The sequence below is a fragment of the Ursus americanus genome, chromosome 8 (genome assembly GCF_024610735.1).
Source record: "Ursus americanus isolate L20-20 chromosome 8, mUrsAme1.1.p, whole genome shotgun sequence".
Taxonomy (NCBI): domain Eukaryota; kingdom Metazoa; phylum Chordata; class Mammalia; order Carnivora; family Ursidae; genus Ursus; species Ursus americanus.
Genome location: NC_142134.1, coordinates 46,957,331 through 46,983,627, shown reverse-complemented (window position 1 = coordinate 46,983,627; position 26,297 = coordinate 46,957,331). Strand labels below are relative to the sequence as shown.

General features: G+C 34.5%; 1 protein-coding gene across 1 annotated transcript in view; it reads right to left on the bottom strand.

The window, feature by feature from the left end:
* GABRG1 (gamma-aminobutyric acid type A receptor subunit gamma1) overlaps positions 1-23,441 on the bottom strand; it is a 74,794-nt gene extending 51,353 nt beyond the window's left edge. The window contains exons 1-2 of the mRNA XM_045815941.2: positions 23,249-23,441; positions 10,146-10,294 (exon numbers count right to left, since the gene is read on the bottom strand). Coding sequence (XP_045671897.1) covers positions 10,146-10,294; positions 23,249-23,352 — 253 coding nt within the window. The 5' untranslated portion in view covers positions 23,353-23,441. The remainder of the gene's footprint in view (positions 1-10,145; positions 10,295-23,248) is intronic.
* Positions 23,442-26,297: the final 2,856 nt, after the last annotated feature.

Sequence of the window (26,297 nt, the reverse complement as noted above, 5' to 3'; positions counted from 1 at the left end):
AATATAATCTACATTCAATAAAAAATTAACATACAGTAAATGAAACTGAGACAAATCACCTTAAAGCAGGAGATAAAATGAAAAAGAAAAATTTCTTAAAAGATTTATTTATTTATTTATTTGACACAGAGAGAGACAGATAGAAAGAGAGCACAAGTCAGGGGAGCAGCAAAGGGAGAGAAACAGGCTCTTTGCTGAGCAGGGAGCCAGATACGGGCTCTATCCAAGACCTCGAGATCATGACCTGAGTGGCAGGCAGATGCTTAACTGACTGAGCCACACAGGTGCCCCGATAAAGAAATTTTTTAAAAAGTCACACAAGTGATCTAGATATTGTGATTATCAGACTTTAAAATAATTACAGTTAATATATATAAGAAAATGATGAAAAGACGGCAAATTTGATAAAATACTTGAAATACTTTAAAAATCAGATGCAAATACTACAAGTAAGAATTATGAAACTAGAAAAGGGGTCAGTAGTAAGAAAGAGAATAAATGCAGAGAGAATCAATGAAAATTATATACAAGTGTATGAGACATACTGGACATAGGGAAGTGTCAAACGTGGGCAATTGGAGTCACAGAGAAATTGAGAGACAAAAAATATTTGAAGAAATATTGGCCAAGAATTTTCCAGAAGCAGGGGCGCCTGGGTGGCACAGCGGTTAAGCGTCTGCCTTCGGCTCAGGGCGTGATCCCAGGGGCGTTATGGGATCGAGCCCCACATCAGGCTCCTCCGCTATGAGCCTGCTTCTTCCTCTCCCACTCCCCCTGCTTGTGTTCCCTCTCTAGCTGGCTGTCTCTATCCTGTTGAATAAATAAATAAAATCTTAAAAAAAAAAAAAAAAGAATTTCCAGAAGCAATCAGAGATTCCAACAAATAGATTCAAGAAATCCTGCAAATACCAAAAACACAACAAAAAAGTATGGCAACTTATATGAAACTGCAGAAAACCGAAGACAAAGAAAACCTACAAACAGAGATAAAAAATAGTTTATTTCTAAAACAGCAACATTGTTGTTGAAAAGTGATTTTTTTCAACAGAAATAATAGAATTGAGAAGAAAATGGAGTGAGATTTATAAAGTTTGGAAAGGAAACAGCAGCTATCATGGGTTTAAATATTCATTGAAAATATCATTCAAATGAAGGTGATATAAAAATATTTTCAATAAAAACTGAAATAATTTTTGCCATGAGATTTACACTGAAAGAAATACTGAAAGGAATATTTTTCTAAATGGAAACACAGTATGAAGAAAGAAAAGACTATCAAAGGGAGTAATCTCTTGGTAAATGTAATTGTTTTTAAACACTTTAAAATAATTTTGTTATTTCAAAGTACAGCATAAAAATACGTGGATATAATATCATAAAAAGACTAGAATTTCTGTGGTAAATGGCTTGAAATGTCCTTGAATTGTGATAAAGTTATTGGCTTATGATTAAATCTAATAAAGTAAGAATACCCATTTTAATCACTAAAAATGATAAATCATATTATATTTAATAAGATAATATAAAGAGAAAATAAAACTATAACTACATGATGAATTCAACTGAGGGAAAGAATAGAGGAAAAATAAAAACTGGTGTAGAGCAAATTAAGCAGATTAGAAAAACAAAACAAATATAAAAGCAGTAGATTTTAAAATATATATACAATAATTATCTTAAATTTATCTGTACTAGCCACTTTGTTTAAAAGAAAAAGATTGTATTACTTAAGTAAACAAAATCCAAATATAAAACTTCTATTCAATAAAAAATCATAAAAATCCTAAATTTGTATGTATCTAAACAGTTTCATTATATATTAAGCAAAAACTGAATGACTTAAAAAAAATAGAAAAATTAATGGTTTCAGTTAGATATTTTTAATATAAAAATATAAAAAAACACAAAAAAGCTGATATATAGGTCATTTGAGTAACAAGAATAATAAACTTGACTTGAGTATGTTCTTGGTGGAAAATCACATTAAGTTAGGTATCAATAACAAAAATATATCCAGAACACAATCCAGTCTTTTTTTTTTAAGATTTTCTTTATTTATTTGACAGAGATAGAGACAGCCAGCGAGAGAGGGAACACAAGCAGGGGGAGTGGGAGAGGAAGAAGCAGGCTCATAGCAGAAGAGCCTGATGTGGGGCTCTATCCCATAACGCCGGGATCACGCCCTGAGCCGAAGGCAGACGCCCAACCGCTGTGCCACCCAGGCGCCCCAACACAACCCAGTTTTTTAAATTAAGCATTATTCACTTAAACTAGTCAATGTGTCCAAGAAGTAATTATAAAGGAATAAATTGAAAAGCTAAAGCAAGGTTTAGAGGTAACTTGTATAAGTTTGTTATGTTTTCAATTCCTAATATTTCCTCCAAAAACATGTAGAACAACAAAAAAGGAAAAATACAAGTACACAAAAACTGTGGCCTCAGCATAACTTGAAGACAGAGAATGCCCAAATTCTAAAACAACTGTAAAAGAAAAATAAAAAACAAAAACGACCAAATCCTGGCAAAAATCTCTCTCAAGCTCTTTCTCATCTCTGTTCTAATGCAAGAATTTGTGGTAAGCAAAGCAGACTAAGATAAACAGGGGAAGAGAGGAGAGAATTATAGATGTAAGAGGACAAGTAGAGAGAATGAGTGCCATAATTCTGAAATAGTTTAAAATGTGTCCTATGACCAGAACCAGAACTAACAGGAAAGCTATCTACAAATATATGTGATGTGAAAGAGCAGTCTCCAAAATAAGTAGTTTTGGGTGGAAAAAATGTCAAAAAGGAAAAAAGAAGTGGGCTTTAAAAATTAGGTGGTGAGCAGGAAAAGAAGCAAAGGGGGGAATTTCATGTTCCTACAAGAAAAGAGAACCAGTGAATTGGAAATCATAACAGCCATCTCCTGAAACAAATATGTACCACCTACAATGCAAATTCATTTAAAGTATCTGGCTTTGCTATAATGACATAAGAGAACATCAATGAATTAGCAATCTTAAAAAACACTTACAAACTAGAAACACAGTAGGGAAAAAAAGGAAGAGATCCATACAAAATTGTTGCAGAAATAAGAAATCAAGACCCAGGACAAATCAACTATGGAAAATCTCTTCAAAAAATACTAACCAAAAAAAAAAAAAAAAAAAAAAAAAAAAAGTTGTAAGACAATACTCTAAACGGTCAAATGTATTCAAACAACAATTTGAAGATAAGGAAAAAAACCCTTGAGTCAGAAATTCAGAAAATGAGTAAAGAAATGTCCTCCTTCTATCACACACATGAAACAAAAAAAGGAAGAAATGACCAGAGAATTGATTGAACTTAAGAAAGAAATACAAAAAGACAAAATTACGAGATGATCAAGAATGATTACACTAAAACAACAAATAATAGGCAGGGCAGGGGGAATCAAGAGAATATAAGTGAGATAAAGAGAGAATTCAGAGAAAGAGCGGCAAACAGAAGGCAGGCAGAGTATGATTGATTAGCATATGCATAATTGAGACCCGTGCAAAAGAAAACGAAAGCAACGAAGAGAACCAATACTCAACACTAGAATGGGAAAGGAAGGAAGGAAGGAAGGAAGGAAGGAAGGAAGGAAGGAAGGAAGGAAGGAAGAGACAAAGAGGAAGGAAGGAAGGAAAGGGAGGGAAGGGAAGGGAAGGGAAGGGAAGGGAAGGGAAGGGGAAAGGGAAAGGGAAAGGGAAAGGGAAAGGGAAAGGGAAAGGGAAAGGGAAAAGAGAGGGGAGGGGAGGGGAGGGGAGGGAAGGGAAAGGGAAAGGGAAAGGGAAAGGGAAAGGAGAGGAGAGGGGAGGGGAGGGGAGGGGAGGGGAGGGGAGGGAAAGGGAAAGGGAAAGGGAAAGGGAAAGGGAAAGGGAAAGGGAAAGGGAAAGGAGAGGAGAGGAGAGGAGAGGAGAGGAGAGGAGAGGAGAGGAGAGGAGAGGAGAGGAAAGGAAAGGAAAGGAAAGGAAAGGAAAGGAAAGGAAAGGAAAGGAAAGGAAAGGAAAGGAAAGGAAGAGAGAGAAAGAAAGAAATTGCACTTTTAAAAGACACATCAGTAACCTAGAAGAAAAGTTACTCAAAAGGAACAACTCTAAGAAAATTCCTAGCATAAGTATTCAATTGTAATAAAGAAAATTCAAAAGGCCTTCAGGAACAAAAAGATGAAATAAGTTATGAGGGCAAAAGAATTGGATTGGCATCAGATTTCTCAAAAATGATACACAAAGCAAGCAACTTTGAAATAGCCTGATAAAAGGAAAACAGTGAAAGGAAGCTTAAGCCATATGCAGCCAATCTGTCCCACAAGCATCAATTCAATGGAAAAAAAGGTTTTGGCATATAAAAACTTCTTGAAAAAGCTACTAGTGTAAGACAGGACTAGAAAAACTTCAGAAAAAAGGCTGATGGTGAGTATTTTAACATATGTCAAGACAGATTAAATACTAAAACAAAGATCAAAACAAGAGACTAAAACTAATTTACAACTGTTATAATTCTTGCAAAGCAGAAAATATGTTGACTAAAAATAATAGAGCAAAGGAGAGGAAAAAATAGAAAAAGCTCACTGTTCTATGCACAGTAGGTGGGATTTAAAGGATACCAATGACAACTGATAATCGAAAGAGCAAAAGGTTAAAAAAAAAACAGGGACTAATGCCATTGGGAAAGTTAAAAATATGAAGGTAAACTACAACAAAAACATAGAACTTCCAAAATAGTAAACTGAAAGTATTATCAGTTGAAGTGCAAGTAATCTACATCTCACACAGAAACACAGCAAATATAACTAAAATATTATGGAAGTGTTGAGAACAAACTTATCAGTCATATCCACAAATGAAATGGAATTAATTTATCTATGAAAAGAAAAAGATCTTTTCATTTTAGCTCACAAAGCAAGACCTAATGAGATGCTGTGTACAGGAGGCACAGCTAAAATGAAGTGATTCGCGAAGGCAAAAATTAATGGGGAAGGCAAAAAGATACCAGGCATATAGAAACAATAAGAAGCAACAGGAAATTATACTTCCAATGAAGCATAATTTAAGTCAAAAAGCTTTAAATGTGACAATTAAGGTCTCCTTTTTAATGTTTAAAGCCGTAAGTCATTATGAAGATATCACACAAGATGCTTATAAACCGAATAACAAAACAGCTACTGTTGAGGCAAAACCTACAAAAGAAGTAAGAAAACATGGATAGTAATATGCCAAAAACTTAGAGTGAAAGTAGATCATTCCCATATTAGATTACTCAGTATTATGAAGATGTTAGTTCTTCCAAAGTTAATTTACAAATTTAACACAATCCCAATAAACATACAAACAAGTTTTGTGGGGGTTTTTTTTACTGGAGCTAAATTTATTGATAATAAAGCCCATATATTTTATTTAAAAATGCAAAAATAGGGTGCCTGGGTGGCTCAGTCAGTTAAGCATTCCACTCGATTTTGGCTCGGGTCATGATCTCAGGGTTGTGAGATCGAGCCCCATGTGGGACTCAGCCCTGGGTGTGGAGCCTGCTTAAGATCCTCTCTCTCTCTCTCTCTCTCTCTCTCTCTCTCTCTCTCTCCCCCCCCCCCTCCCACCCCCTCTCTCCCTCTCAAAAACAAACAAACAAAAACAGCAAAAATAGCCAGAAAAACTGAAAGGAAAAACAAAACAAAATGAAAATATGAGGTGAAACTAGCCTTACAAGACACTAATACAAAATGTTTTAGCCTTGGGGTGGCTCAGTCGGTTAAGCGGCCGCCTTGTCTCAGGTCACCATCCCAGGGTCCTAGGATCAAGTCCCGCATCTGGCTCTCTGCTCAGCGGGGAGCCTGCTTCTCCCTCTGCCTGCTGCTCCCCCTACTCATGCTCTCTCTGACAAATAAATAAAATCTTTTAAAAAAATGTTTTAGCCTAAATATACTGTTGAATCTCTACTATTAATATAGTGTGGTGGCAAAAAAACAGATGAGAGAATGGAACAGAAAGATCAGAAATAACCAAAGTTCGTAAGAAAATGTAATATATGAGAAAGTGGGTGTCTCAAATAACAGAAGCGAAGATTGATTTCTTTCATAAATGATGCTTAGCCAACAGAAAAGCCATTCGGTAAAGAGAAAAATTAGATTCATACTTGGTACCATGCCATAAACTCCAAACGGATTAGGGAATTAAATATAAACAAAAAACCATGAAAGTACTAAAAGTAGATATGGATGAATTCAACTCAAAGTGAATATAACCAGAAAATACTTGAGCCGAACTGTATTAAAAATGAATAAAATAACCATTGAAGGGAATAGGAAAGATAAGAACCTAAGTTAACTTTGTTGAGCAATATTTTAATTATACTCTGTAAAGCTAAAGATGAAAACAATTGTACTTGAGCGTTTAATCTAGGTAATTTGTTTTCATAGACAAGTGACATATTAAAATTTTAGAACTACATTTTGTATTTACTGGAACTGAAAAAATAAGAAAATATACTATGGATAAATCAGAGCCACGTGTCTCACTGTTGGAAAAAGGAATTACAAATAAAGAGGAAACACTAGAACGAACCCCATGGTGTTTAGTTCGGAAGCAGAAATATCAGTATGAACTCTTGGTTTATAATACATGTCAAAAGGGATAGATATAGAAATATAGATGCCTGTGAATGTGTTTGTAGAACATATATTTTCTACTTCTACTCACTGAAATGGTTAAGTAGCAGTAACATCCAATATTAATGAATATACCTACTGCCCTGATCTTGATTTCTAATACCTTGGAGAAGTGGTGAATTTTATTGCTTGGATCAAGATGAGCCTGGAATATCTTATGTACTAAAAAGTAAGGATGTGATCAGAAAATGATGGGGACATATGAAGGGACACAGAAGCCAAACTGTAGGAAATACCAGTGCCAAATTTATTTTCAGCAACAAAATAATAATAGTAATGGGTTAGAGCTATAAAATAAAACATGTGTAAGTCCATACTGAGTATAAATGAATAGATAAATAAATGAGGATAAATCACAGCTCTTCCTTACGGTAGAATTACAAATAATATGCGTAGAAGGAGTGATAATAATAGTGAGTCACCATTTGGCAAAGAGCACGGTAATAAATACTGTTACAGATAAGAATCATTGATGGATACTAGCTTAATGGACAAACGTGCTGAGAAATTTTTGCATAGTTGACTGTCCTCCTGACAGTGTCTCCTCACAACATATGTATTAATCTAGAAGGGGAAAAATAATAACTTTACAATGAAGAAACCTGGAAGAAACTACACTACACCAAGTGATTTAAATTAATTTTGCCAATAATAAGATATACTATCATGTACCTCCTGATATAACACACTGAAAGGGCACAACATCACTTCTATGTTATCCTTAGTAAAAAGGTGCAAACTCAGTGGAATAACGAAAATATCAAACTGACAGACATTCCACTGGCCAGCTCTCTTGAAATTTATCAAGTTTATGAAACAAACAGAAAAACAGAAATTATATCAGATTGGAGGAAAATAAGGACACATGAGAACAAAATGTATTGTGTGATCTTTGTTGTTGTTCTGAAACAGATAAAAAGACATTAATGAGGCACCTGCCATAACTTGAAGGTTTGTAGAGTATTTAATGGTATTCTTGATATTACTTTCTTGATTTAGGTTTTTTATGGTTATATAAAATGTTAACATTATAGTTAAAGGGTTTGTGGAAATTCCATGTATGGATACTATTTTATTAAGTCTAAGTTTTACCTTAAAATTAAATAATTAAAACAATCTAAGAAAACAGCAAATTGGATATGAGGAAATTAGATTAACATAGTAAACCAAATGTCGTAAACCAATGAAATTTAAGAAAATTTTTCAGGGCCCATGGGCAGCTCAGTCAGTTAAGCTGCCGACTCTTGGTTTCCACTCAGGTCATGATCCCAGGGCCTTGGGATTGAGCCCACCCGCCCCACTCCCACGCTCAATAGCCTACTTGTGGATTCTTTCTCTCTCCCTCCCTCTGCCCCTCCCCCTGCACATGTGTGCACACACTCTCTCTCTCAAATAAATAAGTCTTTAAAAAAAAAAAGAAAAAAATTTTCAACAGAGAAAATTGACAAAACCAAATTTTGATTTTATAACAATACTAATAGAATTGAAAAAGTCTTTCAAAATTGATTCATAAATGAAAGAACAGATTACTAACATCAGAAATGATAAAGAAAAAAAACCTCAGATACTAAAAACATTAAAAATATCACAAATGTCACAAATGTTAATATGAAACAATTTAACACTAGTAAATTTGAAAATTTATATTCCTTAAGAGGTTCAGCTTACTAAAACTGACTATGGAAGTAATTGAATTATTAAAAATTCCTCCCAAATTAAATGCTAGGCTAGCATGACTTCACCAAATAATTCTCCCAAATATTTAAGGAAGTAATAGCATTCATTTTAGATAAACTCTTTCAAAGGTGCAAAGTGAGGGAAAACAGAACTCATTTGTAGATGTTAGCGTGATCTTGGTTCTAAAACTGAAAGAGACATTATAGGAAGTAAAATAAATGGCTAATGTCCTTCATGAACATAGATGTAAAATTCCAAAACAAAATATTATTAAACTAAATCTAGTGATATTTTTTTAAAGTTACCATATCACAACCAAGTACCAGTTATTACAGAAATGCAAATTTTGTTTAAGGTTTAAAAATCAGACAGTTACTTGCAGAGCAAATGGTAAGTAGAATAGAGGGCAATATACAATAGATATGATTATTTCAATAGATGTACAGAAATTATTTGAAACATTAAGGAGGAAAAAAAATCTAGCAAAATAAGACGAGAAAGGATTTACAAAGAGTGGCTTTAAAAAAGAAGCCCTAATGGGGTGCCTGGGTGGTACAGTCATTTAGCGTCTATCTTCGTCTCAGGGCGTGATCCCAGATTTCTGGGATCAAGCCCCACATCAGGCTCCTCTGCTAGGAGCCTGCTTCTTCCTCTCCCACTCCCCCTGCTTGTGTTCCCTCTCTCGCTGGCTGTCTCTGTCAAATAAATAAATAAATAAATAAATAAATAAATAAATAAATAAAATCTTAAAAAAAAAAGAAGCCTACAGCAATCATACCTAATAGTGAAAGATGAATTGCTCTTCCCGATATCAGGAACAACCCAAAACTATTCAAAATTTACTCTAGTCTTAGCCAATGCAACAGGGCATGAAAAAAGTATAATTTTGGAAATAAAATAAAATACTCATTATTTGCAAATAGACACTATTTGCAATGCAGTCATTATTTGTAAGTCATTACCCTATCTTTGTAGAAAACCTACAAGAATATAAAAATAAGTAATTAAAATTGATAAATTTCAGAAGGCTTCTGTAGACAAAATAAATATGCAAAATAACTATTTTTTCTATATACTGCTAATACAAAATTAGAAAATAAATTTTTAAAAGTCTATTTACACTTGCAAAAAAAATTCCAAATATATAGAATTAAATCTAGTAAAATATATTCAACACTTCTTCACAAGAAACAATAAAAATATGTATAAATAGAGAAATGCACGATGCTCATGAATTTAGTATAGTAAAAATTCAATATGGTAATGATTTCAATTTCCCCATATTGACCATAGATTTAATGCAATCCCAATGAAAATGTTGGCTGGTTTACAATTTTTATTTGTTTTTAATAAGTCATGGGGGGGGCTTAGAAGTTAATTACTGTAAAACTTATACATAAATCCAAATGACTAAGAAAAACAAAGTAGGATTACCTGCACCATTACCGGCTTATAATTAATTAAAACAGGGCTGCATCGGCACAAAATTAGAACACTGCTTACCTTTTAAATATTCTCTATTATGAAATACCTCTCAGCTTTTCAGGCAGTTTTATCAAAACTTCGCTGTTATTCCCTTTATGGTAGCAGTTGTAAAATAATTACATCAAAAATATTTATATGCCTTTCTTCCTACATTAGACTGTGAATTTCTCAAAACAGTGCCAATTTAACTAATAATTATCAAACCTAGCAGTCTCTGGCATACATCAGATACTCAAGGAATATGAGCTATATGATTAAAATAATGTCAGTAAATAAGCTTTTCATAGTCACCAAAATCCAAAACAGATAACTCTAACTTACCTCCTATATCTGGGCGAAGTTTATTGTCATAGCCTTGAAGCAATGAGTTGAGAATTTGTGTTATATCTCCTTCATGAATCTTTGGTGCCAAGACCCAGGTTTTGTTCACTGTTAAATCCTCATCATCTTCATCATCTACTTTATCAACGCTAAATAATTAAAAAAAAAAGATAGGAAATTCAACCAAATTTTGTATTGACAAACACAGTTTAAGGTAATCATAATTTTTATGGTCATAGATTTGTGCAGTACACAATCTGCACAACTGTATGTGGTGACTCTAAACCACCACACCCAAAAATACAAAATTAAAAGGTGAATAAATACAGGAAAAGTTGTAATAACTAGTGAGATATTTAAAAATGCATGTGTAGAAAAGGAGAATAAAGGAAAAAGTATTGAACACATCTATCTTTCTTCCTTTCAATTCAGAAGAACTCAGGCATCATATTGTAATAACTTTGTCAGAGATCGTCTTGTCATCAAATCATGAATGGGTGACTCAGCTGCCCCATATATGGAGGAGGACATGACTCTCAAGTTTTATGACTAGAACTGCGACTTTAGAAATCAAATAACACCATTGCCCTTATTTTATAAATGAGAAAACTAAAGACAGTAGGGAACTAGCCAATCCACAAACTCACTTATTAGCAAAACCGAGAATCAACTCTCCAGTTAATGCTTCTCACTATATCCCTGTGTTTAACAAGCATATGGATTCACCTTAATTCTGCACCATGGTAGAAAATGCAGCAATATAGATATTCATCTACAATTCATCAAAAGTAACAGACTACACTTTTCTTTATTACTCATAAAGAATGCCATCTTCAAATGAGTATGATCATCCTTGACTTAACAGCTACTCTAGTAAATCTCAGTCCGCCAGTGAAAAAGTGTTCAAAGACTAAACACTTACATTGGTGAAATCAGATAAATCCAAAATACATGAGTTATTTACATATGTTTCAGAGATAGGCTTCCCCCTAGCAGTAAACATGCAAATTTAATTCAGTATCTTGAGCTGATTTTTCTACAGTATCCTTTTAGATTTCTTTTGCTTTGGACCTAAAACTATTAGCTAATGCAGCCCTCACCATCTTTATCTTTTAAAAAAAAAATTTTCCAGGGGCACCTGGGTGGCTCAGTCAGTTAAGTGACCCACTCTTGATTTTGACTCAGGTCATGATCTAGGGTCCTGAGATCAAGCCCTGCTTCAGGCTCCCAGCTTAGCAGAGAGTCTGGTTAAGGATTCTCTCCCTCTCTTTCTGCACCCCCCCCATTCACATGCACTCTCTCTATCTCTCTCTCAAATATATACACAAATCTTTTTTAAAAATTTCCAGGTTTATTGAGATATAATTGACATATATTATACCATAAATTTAAGGTATACAACAGAATGATTTGATATATATATATATAGCAAAATGATTACCACAATAAGTTTGTTAACATCCACGCTTTTTATCCTTAATGAGTACAAATTAACATTATAAATTAAAACCACCTTTAAGATATCTGCTACCTCATTTCTTCTCCATAGTAATTCTATTGATAATTATTACCAACAGATAATGGGGTGGACTATTATTCTCAACATTTCTTCTCTCCTTTCTGTCAGAGAATTATCCTTTTCACTCCACTGACTTCTAACTTGGTCATGTGACCTGAAATGCTCCTTCCTGCCGGAGGATTATACTTCCCTGTTCACTGAACTCAGGCGTGGCCTTGTGATTTGCTTTGGCTAATGGAATATATGTGACATGCATCACTACCAAGCAGCAGATTTAATACTGGGGCACAGTTCACCGTATCTCTCTTGTCCTTCTGCCAAAAGACCAGCCATACACAGAGGCTATCTCATTACTTCACCCCCAGAGTGAAGACACCATGGACAGAGCCACAGTTGCCCTACAATGGACATGTAGCCTGAGTGAGAAATCAACGGTTAGTGTCGTAAGCCACTGAGATGTGAGGGTAGTTTACTACCCAGGACGCAATTTAAATTCATATGTGGACCCCTACCGTACATTTAGTTAACAGGTTTTTAATGAAGAGCTTATTTATATTAATTGTTCTGTTGTATTTAACTTTAAAATGTATATACTACTGAAATATAGTTATATGATTTATTTAAAATAATTTATTTCCTTCAGTAAAATATATGCATACACACACACACACAAATTCATTCATAAACTAAAGCACTGAAAATACTGAGGTATTAAGAATCCCTGCTGGTGTGTCCTCCAGGAAAGTTATCCTATCTAATTAGAATTGCTAAGATATTGGCAACAACCCAAATTTTAGAGCATCCATTTAGCTTTAAATCCCAGTTTTATAGAATGAAACATCTGGTGGTTAGAGGCAGGCCACTGCACATATAAGCAGTTGATCTTTCTTTGAAACATGATTGTAGTCAAATGGAAGTTTCCAGGAAAAAAAAATAAAAAGCTTTTTCTATTTTTTAACAGTAGCAACATCCTGATAATCCAAAAGCACATGCTCACAGTGATTTATATTCCCCTCTTCCCAGCTAGCTCGGAGGTAATACGAGAACCTCAGTGCTACCACAAAGCTAACTGCCCTCATTTTTGGCAATAATAGAAGGAAAATTTCATTATAGTTAATTTTTCTACATCTTCCCTCCAAGCTTTCTAAATTACCTTCAGAATATTCATTAATTACATTAAGGTCTTACTGGTATTATTTTGGTGATTAAAAAGTACTTGTCATAATTTAAAAAATAGTTCACATAATTTATGTGATGTCTCAATATCTTTCCAGTCTGCGGGATTTTTGTAATGTTAATATACATTGAGTGACTTCATTTTGGGGAAAGAAGTATGATTTTCTTAGGTAACACTGTGACTTTCTTGACTCGTGCTCAAGCACTTCTTTTAAATAATTTGAATAAGTATAATTTTATAATTAATGGAAATACATTTAGACCCCTGAGTATAAAATTTTAGTAACCGTTATTTTAAAGATTAATGTTTTTATTGTTACTGTCAACCACTGAGTGCCTATAGAGCACCATTAAGTTCTTACCATGTTTCAGGAATTGTGTGCTATGTTCTCTCCACATTTCATGTCATTTAATCCAGAGTAATCCCCTGAAATAAATATTAACATTTCTACTTTACAGATGAGAAAAAATAGACTTATAGAGTTTCTAGGACATACCCTATGAAATAATAGAACCAGGAAGATTAACTTAATTTGAAGACTGTTCTCTCTCTCTCTCTCTCTCTCTTTTTTTTTTTTTTTTGGAAGTTTCCATAGCATCATCTCATTTTATCTTTATTAAAATATCCAGGGTGGTTGGACTGTGAGTTTTCTAATTCATAAGAATGCAGCAACACTTACGGTAGGTAATTAGTACATTTGGATTGTGCATGGGTAGGTTGCTAATCTCCATCCTTGAATTCTGAAAGGTTAGAATAATAATTTCAGGGAATCACACACACGTTCTCTGATGAAAAAGACTTTCTAACATGTGTGATTAACTTCCAATCCAACACTTTAATTCATTTATAGAGGAAATATCATGTAGTACAAATGTGCTAACTTCTGAAAATGCAGACAAAGTTGTATTCCTGATCTAAATTATCTTATTTTCTAATAAAAGAGAAAACTACTTAAACAAATGGTATAGAAAGCCATCATATGCAAAGATGTTTATTACAATATTACCTATGATAGCACAAATTTTAAATACTATAAATAATTATATAACCCTATGATGTAATGGATATATCCTCTTGACTGATTTTGTGAGTAGTCTGTAAAAAATAGAAAAATATTTTCATATTTTAATGTTATATGGAAAATAACATACAACAATTTGTTTTTACCAAAACCTATATACAAAACGGCTGAAGATTTAATGGGAAAGTGGCATAATAAGTACACTGAGCATTCTACACTAGTGGGGCAATAGAAAATTGAATTTTGTTGGTGTATTAATAGTATGCTACAGTCTTTCTGTAGAATTTTGTAATATAAATACATGAAAAGGAGGTAATTTGTCATTAATGCCTACCTAAAAATGAGCTGCCTTTTCCTATAAATCAGATAATGTTTTGAAATAAATTTCTAATCATAAAATTAAATAATTAAACAGAGACTTTTATGGAGAGAAGCAGAACTTTATGTTCTGCCAAGAAAACAACAGTGGCAGCCCTGAAAATCTGCTACTTGGTTCTTCCATGGGAACAGAGTTGACCGACACCCAGCTGCCAGCCCTCCAGACCAGACCTGCATCCGCACCAGACCCAAGCTTCCCCGGGCTTCCCGCAATAACTGAACATAGAGGCAGTCCTAGTACGCACCCATTTCTGCAGGACTAGGGACTCCTCTAAAGGGCATCTCATGTTGGACAACTCTCACTGGCCTGGTCAAAACTTTATTAGAAGGGCTATACGGTCTGAGACTCTTTTGACACAAACTCCCCACCACCACCACCACCACCATGGAGGTGTCAGACCTCCATTATCATCTGAGGCTCCTCTCAGCTTACTTCCTCTTCCTCCTGTTTATCTTACACTGGCATTTCTTTAAAAAATCTCTTACATGTCTAATCTCATCTTGGCATCTGATTCTCCAACGCTTCTGCTTCTCACATTTTTTAATTGACAGTGCTAATTATTTACTTAGGAAAATTTTTGAGTCACCTACATCAGTGTTGGTATGTCTTTTTTTGTCTAAGCTATTTTAAGACATTATACAAATCAATATGTTTATATAATAAGTTATTGTATGTGAAAAAGTACTTTAATGAGTGTATTACTATTCCTAATAAAACAAGCAAAAGTTTTGAACTAGTAATAACTAAGACAGGCTAAGTAAAACAAGGTATGTTACACCATACAATTATAAAGAGAATTCATCTTTATAGCTAGAGAAAAATAATATAAGTCTACAGCAAGTCAATTAATATAAACTGTCTTTTATAAAAAGGCTAAACATTCATCAGGGTTTACCCAGGATGGCTTTGATTTACACCTGTTGTCCTACAATAATAATAGCACCCTCTTTCACTCACAAAATGGCCTAATTTGGGTGATAAATTATATAGTCATCCTTTATATAGTTCATATAAAGGTGACTGCAAATGTCCTGGTTCTGACACCTGCGGAAAATTCTTCCATTAATCTGTTTAGACGATGGAAATGAAACTCCAAAGCCAGGCCTCATCTGTGAGCTGTTGCTCATGACAGATTAGCATTTGTTTATAAACATCAGATATGTTTCTGTAAGCATAAGTCAAGTGACAAGTTCCAGGAAAGAAATAGACCTGTTCTAATGTTTCTGAGTAGAAGATATCCTAATGCCAAAGTCCACAGGAGCTAGCTTTTAAAGAGTAGATATAGCTATTGATTTTAGATCTGAAATTAAAAGACGAGAAAGTAAAGCAAAAAATTAAAAAATGAATTTTCTTGTTTTCTTTTTTCCTTTATAGTCTAGCTGCTAAATTCTTTTGTACAGAGCTCCTTTCTACAATTGTAGCTCTGAATCATTTTTATTATTTGTAAAAGTTAGTAGGGAAGCAAAAGAAGTAAAAGCATGACAGGATTATAGATCTGAACATTCAGTTTTAGAGAGGTGAAATGATAGTCCACTCAATTCAATGTTTTTTTTTTTTTTTTTTGCACAATGGAATATGGGAGCCATCATTTAACACACATAGAGAAGAATACTTAGGAAATTTGAGGAAGGAGAAGGGAGCCTAGCCTAGAATATTAAGTAAGTGTGTTCCACTTTGTGTTTCTAAAAAGTCCAGGGCTTAACTCTCCCAAAAAATTGATCACATTGCATCTTAATTAACTACCTTATTTATTTATGACCTTCTCTAAGCTCATTGAAGGTAAGGGTTAAGGTTTTCAATGTGGTATCTTTGGCACATAGCCCAATGCCTAACACATGGTAGGTGTCTAATAAAAATATTCACTGAATAAATGGAAAGAATATTAAAACTCATTTTGCTATTTGCAGGTAAAATTACAGTGAATCAAGAAAATAAATAACTAAAAACTATCACTATTGGCCTAATAGGAGAATTTATTATTATAGCTAACTTAATATAAAATTAATTTTAAAAAAACCAAGTAACTTTATGATACTAGCACTAACCCCTCATAAATAAAAACAAAAATATTTCTTTCACAATAACAGTATGACTTATAAAATTATTAAGAGGAAACATAATAGGGAAGGTATAAGTCTTATGTGAAAAAAAATGAAGAATGTAAAAACAGAAAAGAAATAAAGGCAAAATAAACATTTTGGCTATGAAACAACATTGTTAATATATTATCCCCAAATTAGCTTATAGATTTAATGAAGTTTTAATCAGAATCCCATAATTCAGATGTAAGAGGTTAAAATCATAACTAAGTTGAAGAATCAATATGGGAGTTTACAAGAAATTATGGAAAAAGAGAATTGTTAGATGAAACTTGCCCTGCCAAAATAAAAAGAAAACATATTTTTTAGAGGAGGGAAAATAAACCATAATTTTCATTAAGTCTATTAAAAATGACCATTGGGTTGAAAGTATATTAAACACCAAATTCTCTATTGTTCCAACTTATATACATAGGTCCTGACAGAATATAAATTAGTCTTAGAAACAATATAATTCTTTATGACATTTGCATTCTCTAAGCCTTCAATGCTCTTATGCATCAGATAAATTCTATAAGTCTGCTTAAATTTTGCAAAGTGGAGGCTTATTAAATTAGAAAGCATATTGAAAGATCCTAAAATTAAACTGAAGAAAGAAATGGCAATTAGTTCCTCTGAATGCAGAAAAATATACCTCTTTTCCTAAGTCTTGGGATCACAAAATGAGAGATTAAAATATTTTCACTGACACAAGGATACCTTCAGACCCATTCACTTAAAAAGGAGAGAATACAAATGCATAGAACAGAAACAGCAAAACTATCTTTCTAGTCATTCCAGGTGTGACAGTTTGAAGGTTTTTCAAAAAGAACTGTTACTAAGGAAATGACAACCCAAACATACACTCATAAGCCACCTGCACAGAACCACAAAATAGTTTATAGAACATACATGTCTGAGTAACACTTAAATTTAATCTCGCCAATATGGTTACTTTGTTCTAGTCAATATGGCTATTCTGTGGAAAAGGCAATCATTACCCAAAACACTCTTCTCCATGTGTTGAAGATTATTCTGGTAATTATACATATCTAGGATGACTGAGAGGTGAGTAATGGCCCTGTATTTAAGCAATTCACAAATTGTGCAACTGCAAGTAATGCTCCTAGAAATCTACTCGAATATTAACTTGTCCAGAATCCTTGATTCTGGCAGTCTTAAAGCTACCTAGAGAACCAAATCACACTCTGATCACACCAGTATTAAACTATTTATATTAGGCTAACTATATCCTAATCATAGCCTTTCTGATATGCCCATGTAGTTGCAAGTTAGAGTGGAGGGTCTTTATCAACATTACTTCTCTGTCCTTAATGCCTAGTGCAATCTCTACTACTGTGTTACTCAATGTATTTGTTACTCAATGTATTTGTCCAAAAATAAGGAGAAATTTAAAATCCCCAAATACATTGTATTTGGGAGAAAAGGATTCCTACATTTCAGAAGTTCACTATTAAACTAAATGATACAGGTTATAACAGAATGTTGCCATTTTAATGCCACAGGTTAGAGGACCAGAGTCAAGGATCTCCCAGAAGATATAGGAATAGTTCTCAATTTCAAAAGGCCTACTAAACTCTGAGACCATTACACTGGCCACGGACTAGTAATGTTATCTCTCTCTCTCTCAATCTCAATCTCTCTCTCCTTCACTAATACTGATCCAAACATACACCCATCACAGCTGAGAACATTCAGTCTTTCCCCAGAGTTGCAACTATGCCAGCTTCCTTGATGTCTACATTATAGCTCCTCTAGAATTCTGAATAGTGAATATAGCATTTTATCATCAACATAAACTACTAGTGTTCAGGTTCACTGGGGACAGGGACTCGGCTTTCTTTGTCCTGCTCATCTAGCATATATTCTGTTACATATATGCCCTATATACATGATACAAACACTATTAGGGTAAGGATTCTGTCTTACATACCACTGCATCCCCAATTGCTAGAACTCTGCTTAACACACAGTTGGCACTGAGTAAATATTTGTTGAATGAATGCTAATGCTCAATAAATGTTTACTGAGTGAATTAATAGCTAAGACTATTTCCTGAAACATGAGGCTTCAGTTGGTTAAACTATTTTAGTACAAATAGAATTAGATTCTGAGATATTTAAAAATAGAAAGAGACATAAATTTCATCTGCCTCCCACAGAGTACAAGAACTCTAACAAGCTTCTGCTTGAAGAAGTCTAGTGATAAGGCATCCATTATTTTGTTAGACCTTTTGTGTTGGAAGAAAATCAGCTTTCACATAGCTTTCACTACTCGGTTATGGTTTGTCTGCTCTACCTATGTGTCGTAATTTCAACCATGATTTTATATAGCATTCTTAAAAATATGTTGCTATCTGAGTCCTCAAAAAAACTTATCTGAATTCCAAATTCTTGCTTTTAACTCTTTATCCTATGATATTTTTTCTAGATCAAGGACTCCACGTTGTTGAAGTTTTTCCTAAAATAATTAATCTAGCACTGCACATAATATTCCAGATTATGTGATAGGTACAGAGTAGACTTTTATACCTACCGTGCTTCTATCAGTTGCATTGTCTGTTCTTTCCCTTCCTCATTCCTTCCATCCCTCTTTTCCTTTCCTTCCCATTCATCCATAGTCATGTTATTTGCTTTGACTTAGTTTGCATTTGTCATCTGGAAAGTGTGGTGGTTAAGAATGTAGGCTCTGGGCATAGAACACATGGACTTGTGTCTTGGATTCAGCATTTATCAGCAAGAAGATGTTTAGCAAGTTCCTAAAAATTGCTGTGCTACAGTTTTCCCATCTGCAAGATGGGGAGAAAAACAGTATCTAAGCAGTATTATCCCTTCATACTTGATTGGTTACTTGGCTAAGTGTAACATTCTAGACTGAACATTTGTCTTTATATAATTTTGGAGACATTTCCCCCATAGTCTTCTGGTATTGTGATGGGAAATCTCATGGCTCTCTAATTCTCTTTCCTTGATTGAGATCTGTTCTAATAGCAGACCGTTCTGTTCATCCTTGGAGTTCTGAATGTTATGTTTCCTTATTGTGACTACAAGATGTTTTGCTTTGATAAATACCATAAATCTTGGCCTTAGCAGTGAGGATAAACTGCAAATAAGTAGTACTCATGTCTAGTCTATTTGCCACTGTAAACCCAGCGTGTTGTACTGTGTATGGCACACAACAGGCATTCGAGAAATATTTGTTGAATAAAAGAATGAATGATCTCTCCGGAATCCAAAACATATCTGATAATGCTTAAGGGTTCAAGGACTTTACTGTGCTTGAGACAACTTTAACCAGTATAAATAATACTAGAATCACTGTAATTCTCAGAATATCTGTTTTTATATCTTTTCAGTTAAAATTTTAAGTGCTATGTACTTTGTACAGATTTTCTGTCTTGGTCTTGAAACAAGTGGAAAGGAGAACGTCATTTCCATTTTCACAAATGAGGACTCTCTGCCTCAGAGATTTTCCTGAAATCACCCTAGTGGGAAGTGGTGGAGCTAAAACTAGAATTTACATTCTAATGGCCAAGTCCAGGATTCTCAATTGGTACCTTGTGTATATGTGAATTATTCCCCTGAGGCCCATACATTTAATTTATGCCCACCTTTCCTCTTGCCCTTGTGGCAGTTATTTATCATATTTTGGTAATATCTCAAGAGCTTTTTTTCCCCCCACTTTTCCACCCTGCCTTGTCTCCTCTCCTTTGGGACCCTCCTTCATTAATATTTTCTTAGACAAATTTTAATCACCTTTATATAACTCTAAAATATTAGATTAGCCTATTTAATGATTGAATGAAAAGTCGAACATTTCCTTTTGTTGCTTAGGCAAAAGAATGTCTCATAGTATATAATGGAACAAAATAGAAGAAGAATATACCTAAAAGACTATAGACAGAGGATTTATCTATTTCAGTATTTGCATTTTAGTTTCAAAAACATTTTGTCTCTTGTTCCTTCTTTGAATATTTTATTATCATGGAACATCATTACTCAATAGTTTTGTCCTCAAGTTTACATCAGTATTTTATTAGAAAATTAAGTCAAAACTCTAAATGCCTCAAGAAAAATCATTCACTACCACCTCCACAAAATACATTACTGAAATTACTTGAAAATAACATATTTTATAAAGGAAGTATATTTGAATATTTTTATTTGGGAAACTGCTAAATTGTATGATTATTGACTCATGAAATTGGAAAAAACAAAACAAGTTATTTTCTTTGGGCTCTTCCAAATCTTATCACAAATTACTTTTTAGAACAACTAAAACCTCCAAGCACTTTTTTCAACTCTTCTTAAAATCTGATTATAACCAGGTTTTTTCAACATTATAAATAAGTCAAATCAAGCTTTAGAGTTTAACCAACTTGTCAAGATGCCATAGAGCCTCACAGAGAACGAAACACAGGAACCTTGACTACAGCTTTTAGTTACAACAATAGCATAGGCTTTCATAGTTCAGCAATATAAAAACCAATAGTGTCTCTCCTTTATCCATTTGATGGAAACAAATGAGGAAACGAGCTATTGTCTCTGATTAAATATAAGAAATAACAACTTCCAGTTTGGTAAATCCCCACATAGGTGACTTTGAAGATTTATTTTAGAAACCAGCATAAGACAATAAAATTCTTATAAACAGAACGATTTGTGATGAGTTTTAAAAGAAAGGTCCCTCAAAAGAAGGAGAAAGGGAGAAGGAAATATGAATGTAACTGGTTTATACATGTTGACACCCATTATCTCCAGCTAAATATTAAAAGGGTGAAAACTTTACCACAACTGTAGCTACTTTAAAGTGAAGACATAAACTCTCATCATGGAGGCCCTGACAGCTAATTATAACAGCAACATAAAGCCTTATTTTTTAATATTCTTTTATTGATTGGCCAGAATAATCCAAATTGTCTATACCATTATGATAAAATGAATAATTTATCTATTTTAACTGCGTAACACTTCTCTCTCACTCACTCTTACATATGGTAAAAAAAAAAAAAAAAAAAAGTACGTGGAATTCCAATTAGAATTTCACTCTTGAAAACTGCAAAGAAAAGCCAATAAAGCAACCACTGAGTTGTTTTATGTTTCAGTTCAAATCTAAAACACATAGAATATGAAAAATTGTAGAAATCATAAATGATCTCTTACTGCTCTTCATTTCCTACCTGAATTAACTGTTCAAAGAGGGTAAGAACTCTTGACACAGATCCTGTCCCCAGACTTCTAGAACCCATCTCCGTCCACTATACTACATAACTCTTTAACTCTGAGGAGCTTGAAGAGAGTTCTGGAGCCAATTACGATAATTGTAATGTAAATATCCTCAAAAACAAAAGCTATTATTTCTTTACTATCTCTTTAGATGTTTTGTTTTAGATATCTCAATAATCAGCTTGTCTATTAGGTTCCAAGGGAAACTTGCACTTATAATGGCAAAGGAGCATACAGGTTGTTATTTCAGAAAATCACTGGGTAAATCTGTTTTTACTTATGAGAATACAGATTCATTTGTAATATTATGAAGATGCATGAAAACACTGATACATGATTGACCAAAATGTCTTCTATAATTTTACAATATATTCAAAGAAATAAGCGATTATGATACAATCTGTATACAAGAAATAGTCAGTTGTATGTGCCCATGCAGAATGAATTTAAGTTTCTAAGCTGAAAGGGTAAATAAATTAAAACTGTAATACTTAAAAAAAAAAAAATCATGTCAAACCTTTTCTGACAAGTCTAATATTACTTAGCATAGCTTAATCCATTCTCTGTTTTTGGAGAGAAAATACAGTTGTTCTATCTGCTGGCAATGACAAAAATATTCATTCTAGCTATATAGTAAAATTAATCATCATCATCATTTTTTTTAGTAATGATGCAAGTAGTTATAAAGATATGTATCCACCTGCATAATGATTGCATTTTACTCTTGAGTTCTAAACATGATCACATAATACAATAATATAATGTTAAATGTGCATTTATATAAAACACAATTACATGATATGAACAGTATGTCCAAGACCTTAATAGTGCCTGTCTCTTAACATATTTTAACTCCATTCAGCCACTACTCCTATATACAGGTACAATACCTGAGCATTTTATTTTTCTGTCAGAATGATTTCAAAGTTTTATTGGAAGATATTACAGCCCAAGGAGCCCAAATCTGTTCCTGTTAAATTGGAGGCTTGGAGTTGTTAATGTCTCTGTCTCTCTTTCTCTGTCACACACACACATTCATATCCATACAATTTTTTACTTCCTTGTAGACAACCAATTAAAATTAAAATTATTCAGATAGCTCAATAAAATACACATGGTTATCTCTAACTTAAATATAACACACTCTCGACCCTGATTTTTAAGCCATATTTATAATCTCTCTCCATATGTAACTTTGGGTTTTTCCAGAATAGAAAACAAAAAAATAAATAAATAAGAGAAAAAGCAATATTTGTTTATAGAAAAGCATCATACATACCATGTTGTGTAACAAGTTTCTAAAATAACTTTCTCTTTAAAATGCAGAATTATCCAGAAAGTTCATCAATGACATTCATTCACTAAATTTAGTAGCAAAATCATTTCTACTCCCCCTCCCAGGAACTGAACCTTTACTAGTTTCCACTGTGCCAAGTCAAACAAGCCAAAACAAAACAAAACAAATCCAAAACTGAACTGCCTTCCATGCTTTCACACTTAGGTTCATCTCATCCTATCTGAAAATAAGTATATCTAATCAGAAAATAAAATGATGGTAAAATATCGGGCTTGTGCCCAGAGAAATGCAAATTACTTAACTTACAATGGTTTTCTAAAGAAAAAGAAATGAGGGAGAAGGGGGTTGACCCCAAAGAGTAGTTTTAAGTCCTTGAATTTACTCACCAGTTTCCCAGATGCAGGGTCAATAACAAGAACATCAGCCTCACCACTCTACTTTGACTCCACAGAAGAAAGGGGGAGAAGAGAAAAGCCTTCCAAGAACCCATCAGGATCGCTTTTTCCGTTCAATTCTCCAAGCTAGGACTTTTTCTCCCACCTCAGCAGCAGCCAGGAGAGTACCGCGGGGGAGAGTGTAGCAAGGCTGTACACCTCCCAACCAGGTAGGATGCGACTCCCGGCGGAACTGAGCCGGGGAGCCAATCAGACCCAGAGGATGCTGGCATAAATTATCTGAAAAAGAGTTGGGCCAATCTACGGCCCAAAGAGGCGGGGCTTCTCCTACTAGAAATCGAGCCCAGTGGGGAAAAGGGCTCCGTCTTTCCAAAAGAAAAACAAACCTCTTCTCTCTCGAAGCCTCGGAGAAACGTTTGAGTGGCCTTGACAGATTCCCTCCCTAGGGAAAGAAGCCTCCCTCTTCCCCCTGGCCTTCCCTCCTGCCTGACACTATTTCGGGGGCCACTGCCTCTTTCTCTCCCGCGTTTGAATTCTGAATCTGCCTTCCCAGAGAGACCCGTGGCAAGCTTACAGTACCTAATCAGTTTTCCCCAGGCTCACGAAGGTTCTGCTAATTTTTGTTAATTATCGTTGTTAATTTTGAGTGTTGGGCGGTGTCTCATTTCGCTTTGCAGTCCCAGCACCTGGCACAGTGCCCGGCACAAATGAGCTCTCGGGAGATGCTGAATATCTAATTGAATAAATGAATGAGCGGGCTCGGTGCATTCCTGGTAATCACGTTTCCAACCCCCCTTCCGCTGCCTTTATGAGTGAGAGGATTGGCAGTCTCCTCTCTCAGGGCACCAAATGATGCTCATGAATAATGTCTGGCAAGAACTATCTCATTTTACAGAAACATTAACAAAAATTCTATTTTAGAATGGTCCTCTTAGCTATAGGAATTGGAGCCCTAGTACCTGGGTAATCCTTGGTCTCTGCTCCCTCCCCAGTTGCCTTCCTGTTTGTTGAGCTCCGGTGTTTGGTACCTAACTTCAGAGGCTCTGCTTTGAGTTTGCAGCAGAGCCCAACAGTTGCCATGGCAACCAGAAGCCTCTGGCAGCTTGAACAACTGTACAGGCGAAGACAGTGGTGGTGGTGGTGGTGGTGGTAGAAGCAGGCTGTCTCTGCCCAGCCATCTTCTGCCTTTATGCCTTCTTCAATCCCTGCTTCCCACTGAAGCCACCTGGAGCTGGGGTCTTTGGCTATCTCATTAATCACCCACCCCACAACCACCTGAAATTGACCAGATTCAGGGGTGAACAGCAGGTAAAACCCACCGAGTTACTTGAGAGTATTTGTCTCCGGGCAAACAATTCAAGGCAGAAGTAACAGTGTTTGTGCATAAGCATAAGGTAACTGTTGCTACCTTATCTTCTGAAATCCCTTAAAGGAACTGGATGAGGTAACAAGGTTACAGATATTTCCTGGCCCAGAATAACAGATGGTGCAGTGCTGGGCTTTTCTCTTCTCTCTGATTCTCCGTTTTTTAGTCTCCTCTGAAAATAGTATTGACCTCCTTGTTTTTCTTCTCCTACTAAACGTTAATTAGGCAGCATTATTCTCTTCAACAAAGCATGTTAGTCAAGGTAGCTCAAACCAAATAATTTATTTAACAATAAAGTTTCATTATAATAGATTTCGAGGTGAATAAATTTAGTTAAAAGTTGAAGTCAATATAAATCTGAGTAGATTTTTTTTTCTGCTTTAAATAAGAATGTGCTTTGAATAGCTATTTAACTGTTTCATTGGTTGCCCACACTAATTCACTGATCTGATTAGCCAGTGAACTGGGAATTAATTCACCAGAAGTATATAGTGAATAGCAAATACTTACCTGGTTACTCTTTGCATTATGCTAAAATTAGGTAAGATTTTTGCATATATTAATGGGAATATGATACTGCATAGTGTTATACAATAGTAGTTGATACTTCTTCCATCAAAATTCTTAACAAGGTTTCACTCTTACTGTTCTCATATAATAACTGAAAGATGCTGAGAACAGTCAAGAGAAATTAATGGAGAGGAAAGGTGAAGGATATACCCCTGGGTAATTGCATGTTGTCTGTTTAATCTTATGGAAGATAAAGGACTGGAGTAATTTCCAGACTGGGAAATTTCCTGTATTTTCCAAACTAGATTTTTGACAATTTTGTGCTGAAATATTTTCAAATGTATCTCACTCCTTTCTTTCAAGAAATTTTATCTATTTCTCTCTCTTTGATTTTTTTCCTTTCTATAATATATATCTTCTGGAAAATTGATCCTATTCCGCTGTCATAGTTAATTATAATTCCCTGTAAACTGAGTAAAAGGGATCTGAGCCCTCCGGAAACTGAAGAAGGAGTAATTATTTTGGATATCAGCCATGTCTTGACCCTGATAGTCTGTCTCATTTGATTTAATAAACCATATTGGGAGGGGGATGACACATATTGAGTCCTAGAAAAAGCCAAGTAAGTATACTATACTTACGAAAGAAAACATAGTGTCTCACAGAGTAATACTCAAGAGAAAACAGATCAGATGTCACGCACGATTCCAGTTTAGAAGGCCAGAAATTGCTATAGCTAAGGGACTGGAGAAAGCTCTCTGTCTTCCATTGTGGCAGTCATTTCCAACTCGAGGCATCTGACCCCATGAGATATTTATCAATATCTGGAGATGTTTTCAGTTGTCACAAATTAGGGGGTGGGGGTAAGCTACTGGCATCTAGGGGTAGAGTCCAGAGTTGCTGCTACACATTCTAAAATTCAAAAGAAAGCTGTCCTACAGCAAAGAATTATGAAGTTCAAATTGCCAATAATACTGAAGTTGAGAAGCCCTGCAATATGGATGAAGGAGATGAAGGTAACCAGATTCCACTGCAGTTGATGATTTCCTTATACTGTCATTGAAGTCACCATGCCCCTCCTCCTTCCTTTGATAGGCTGAGCCACAACCACCATCTTGTATCGAGCTGCAGTGAGTATCAACTCATTGTGTACAGCAAATTCCT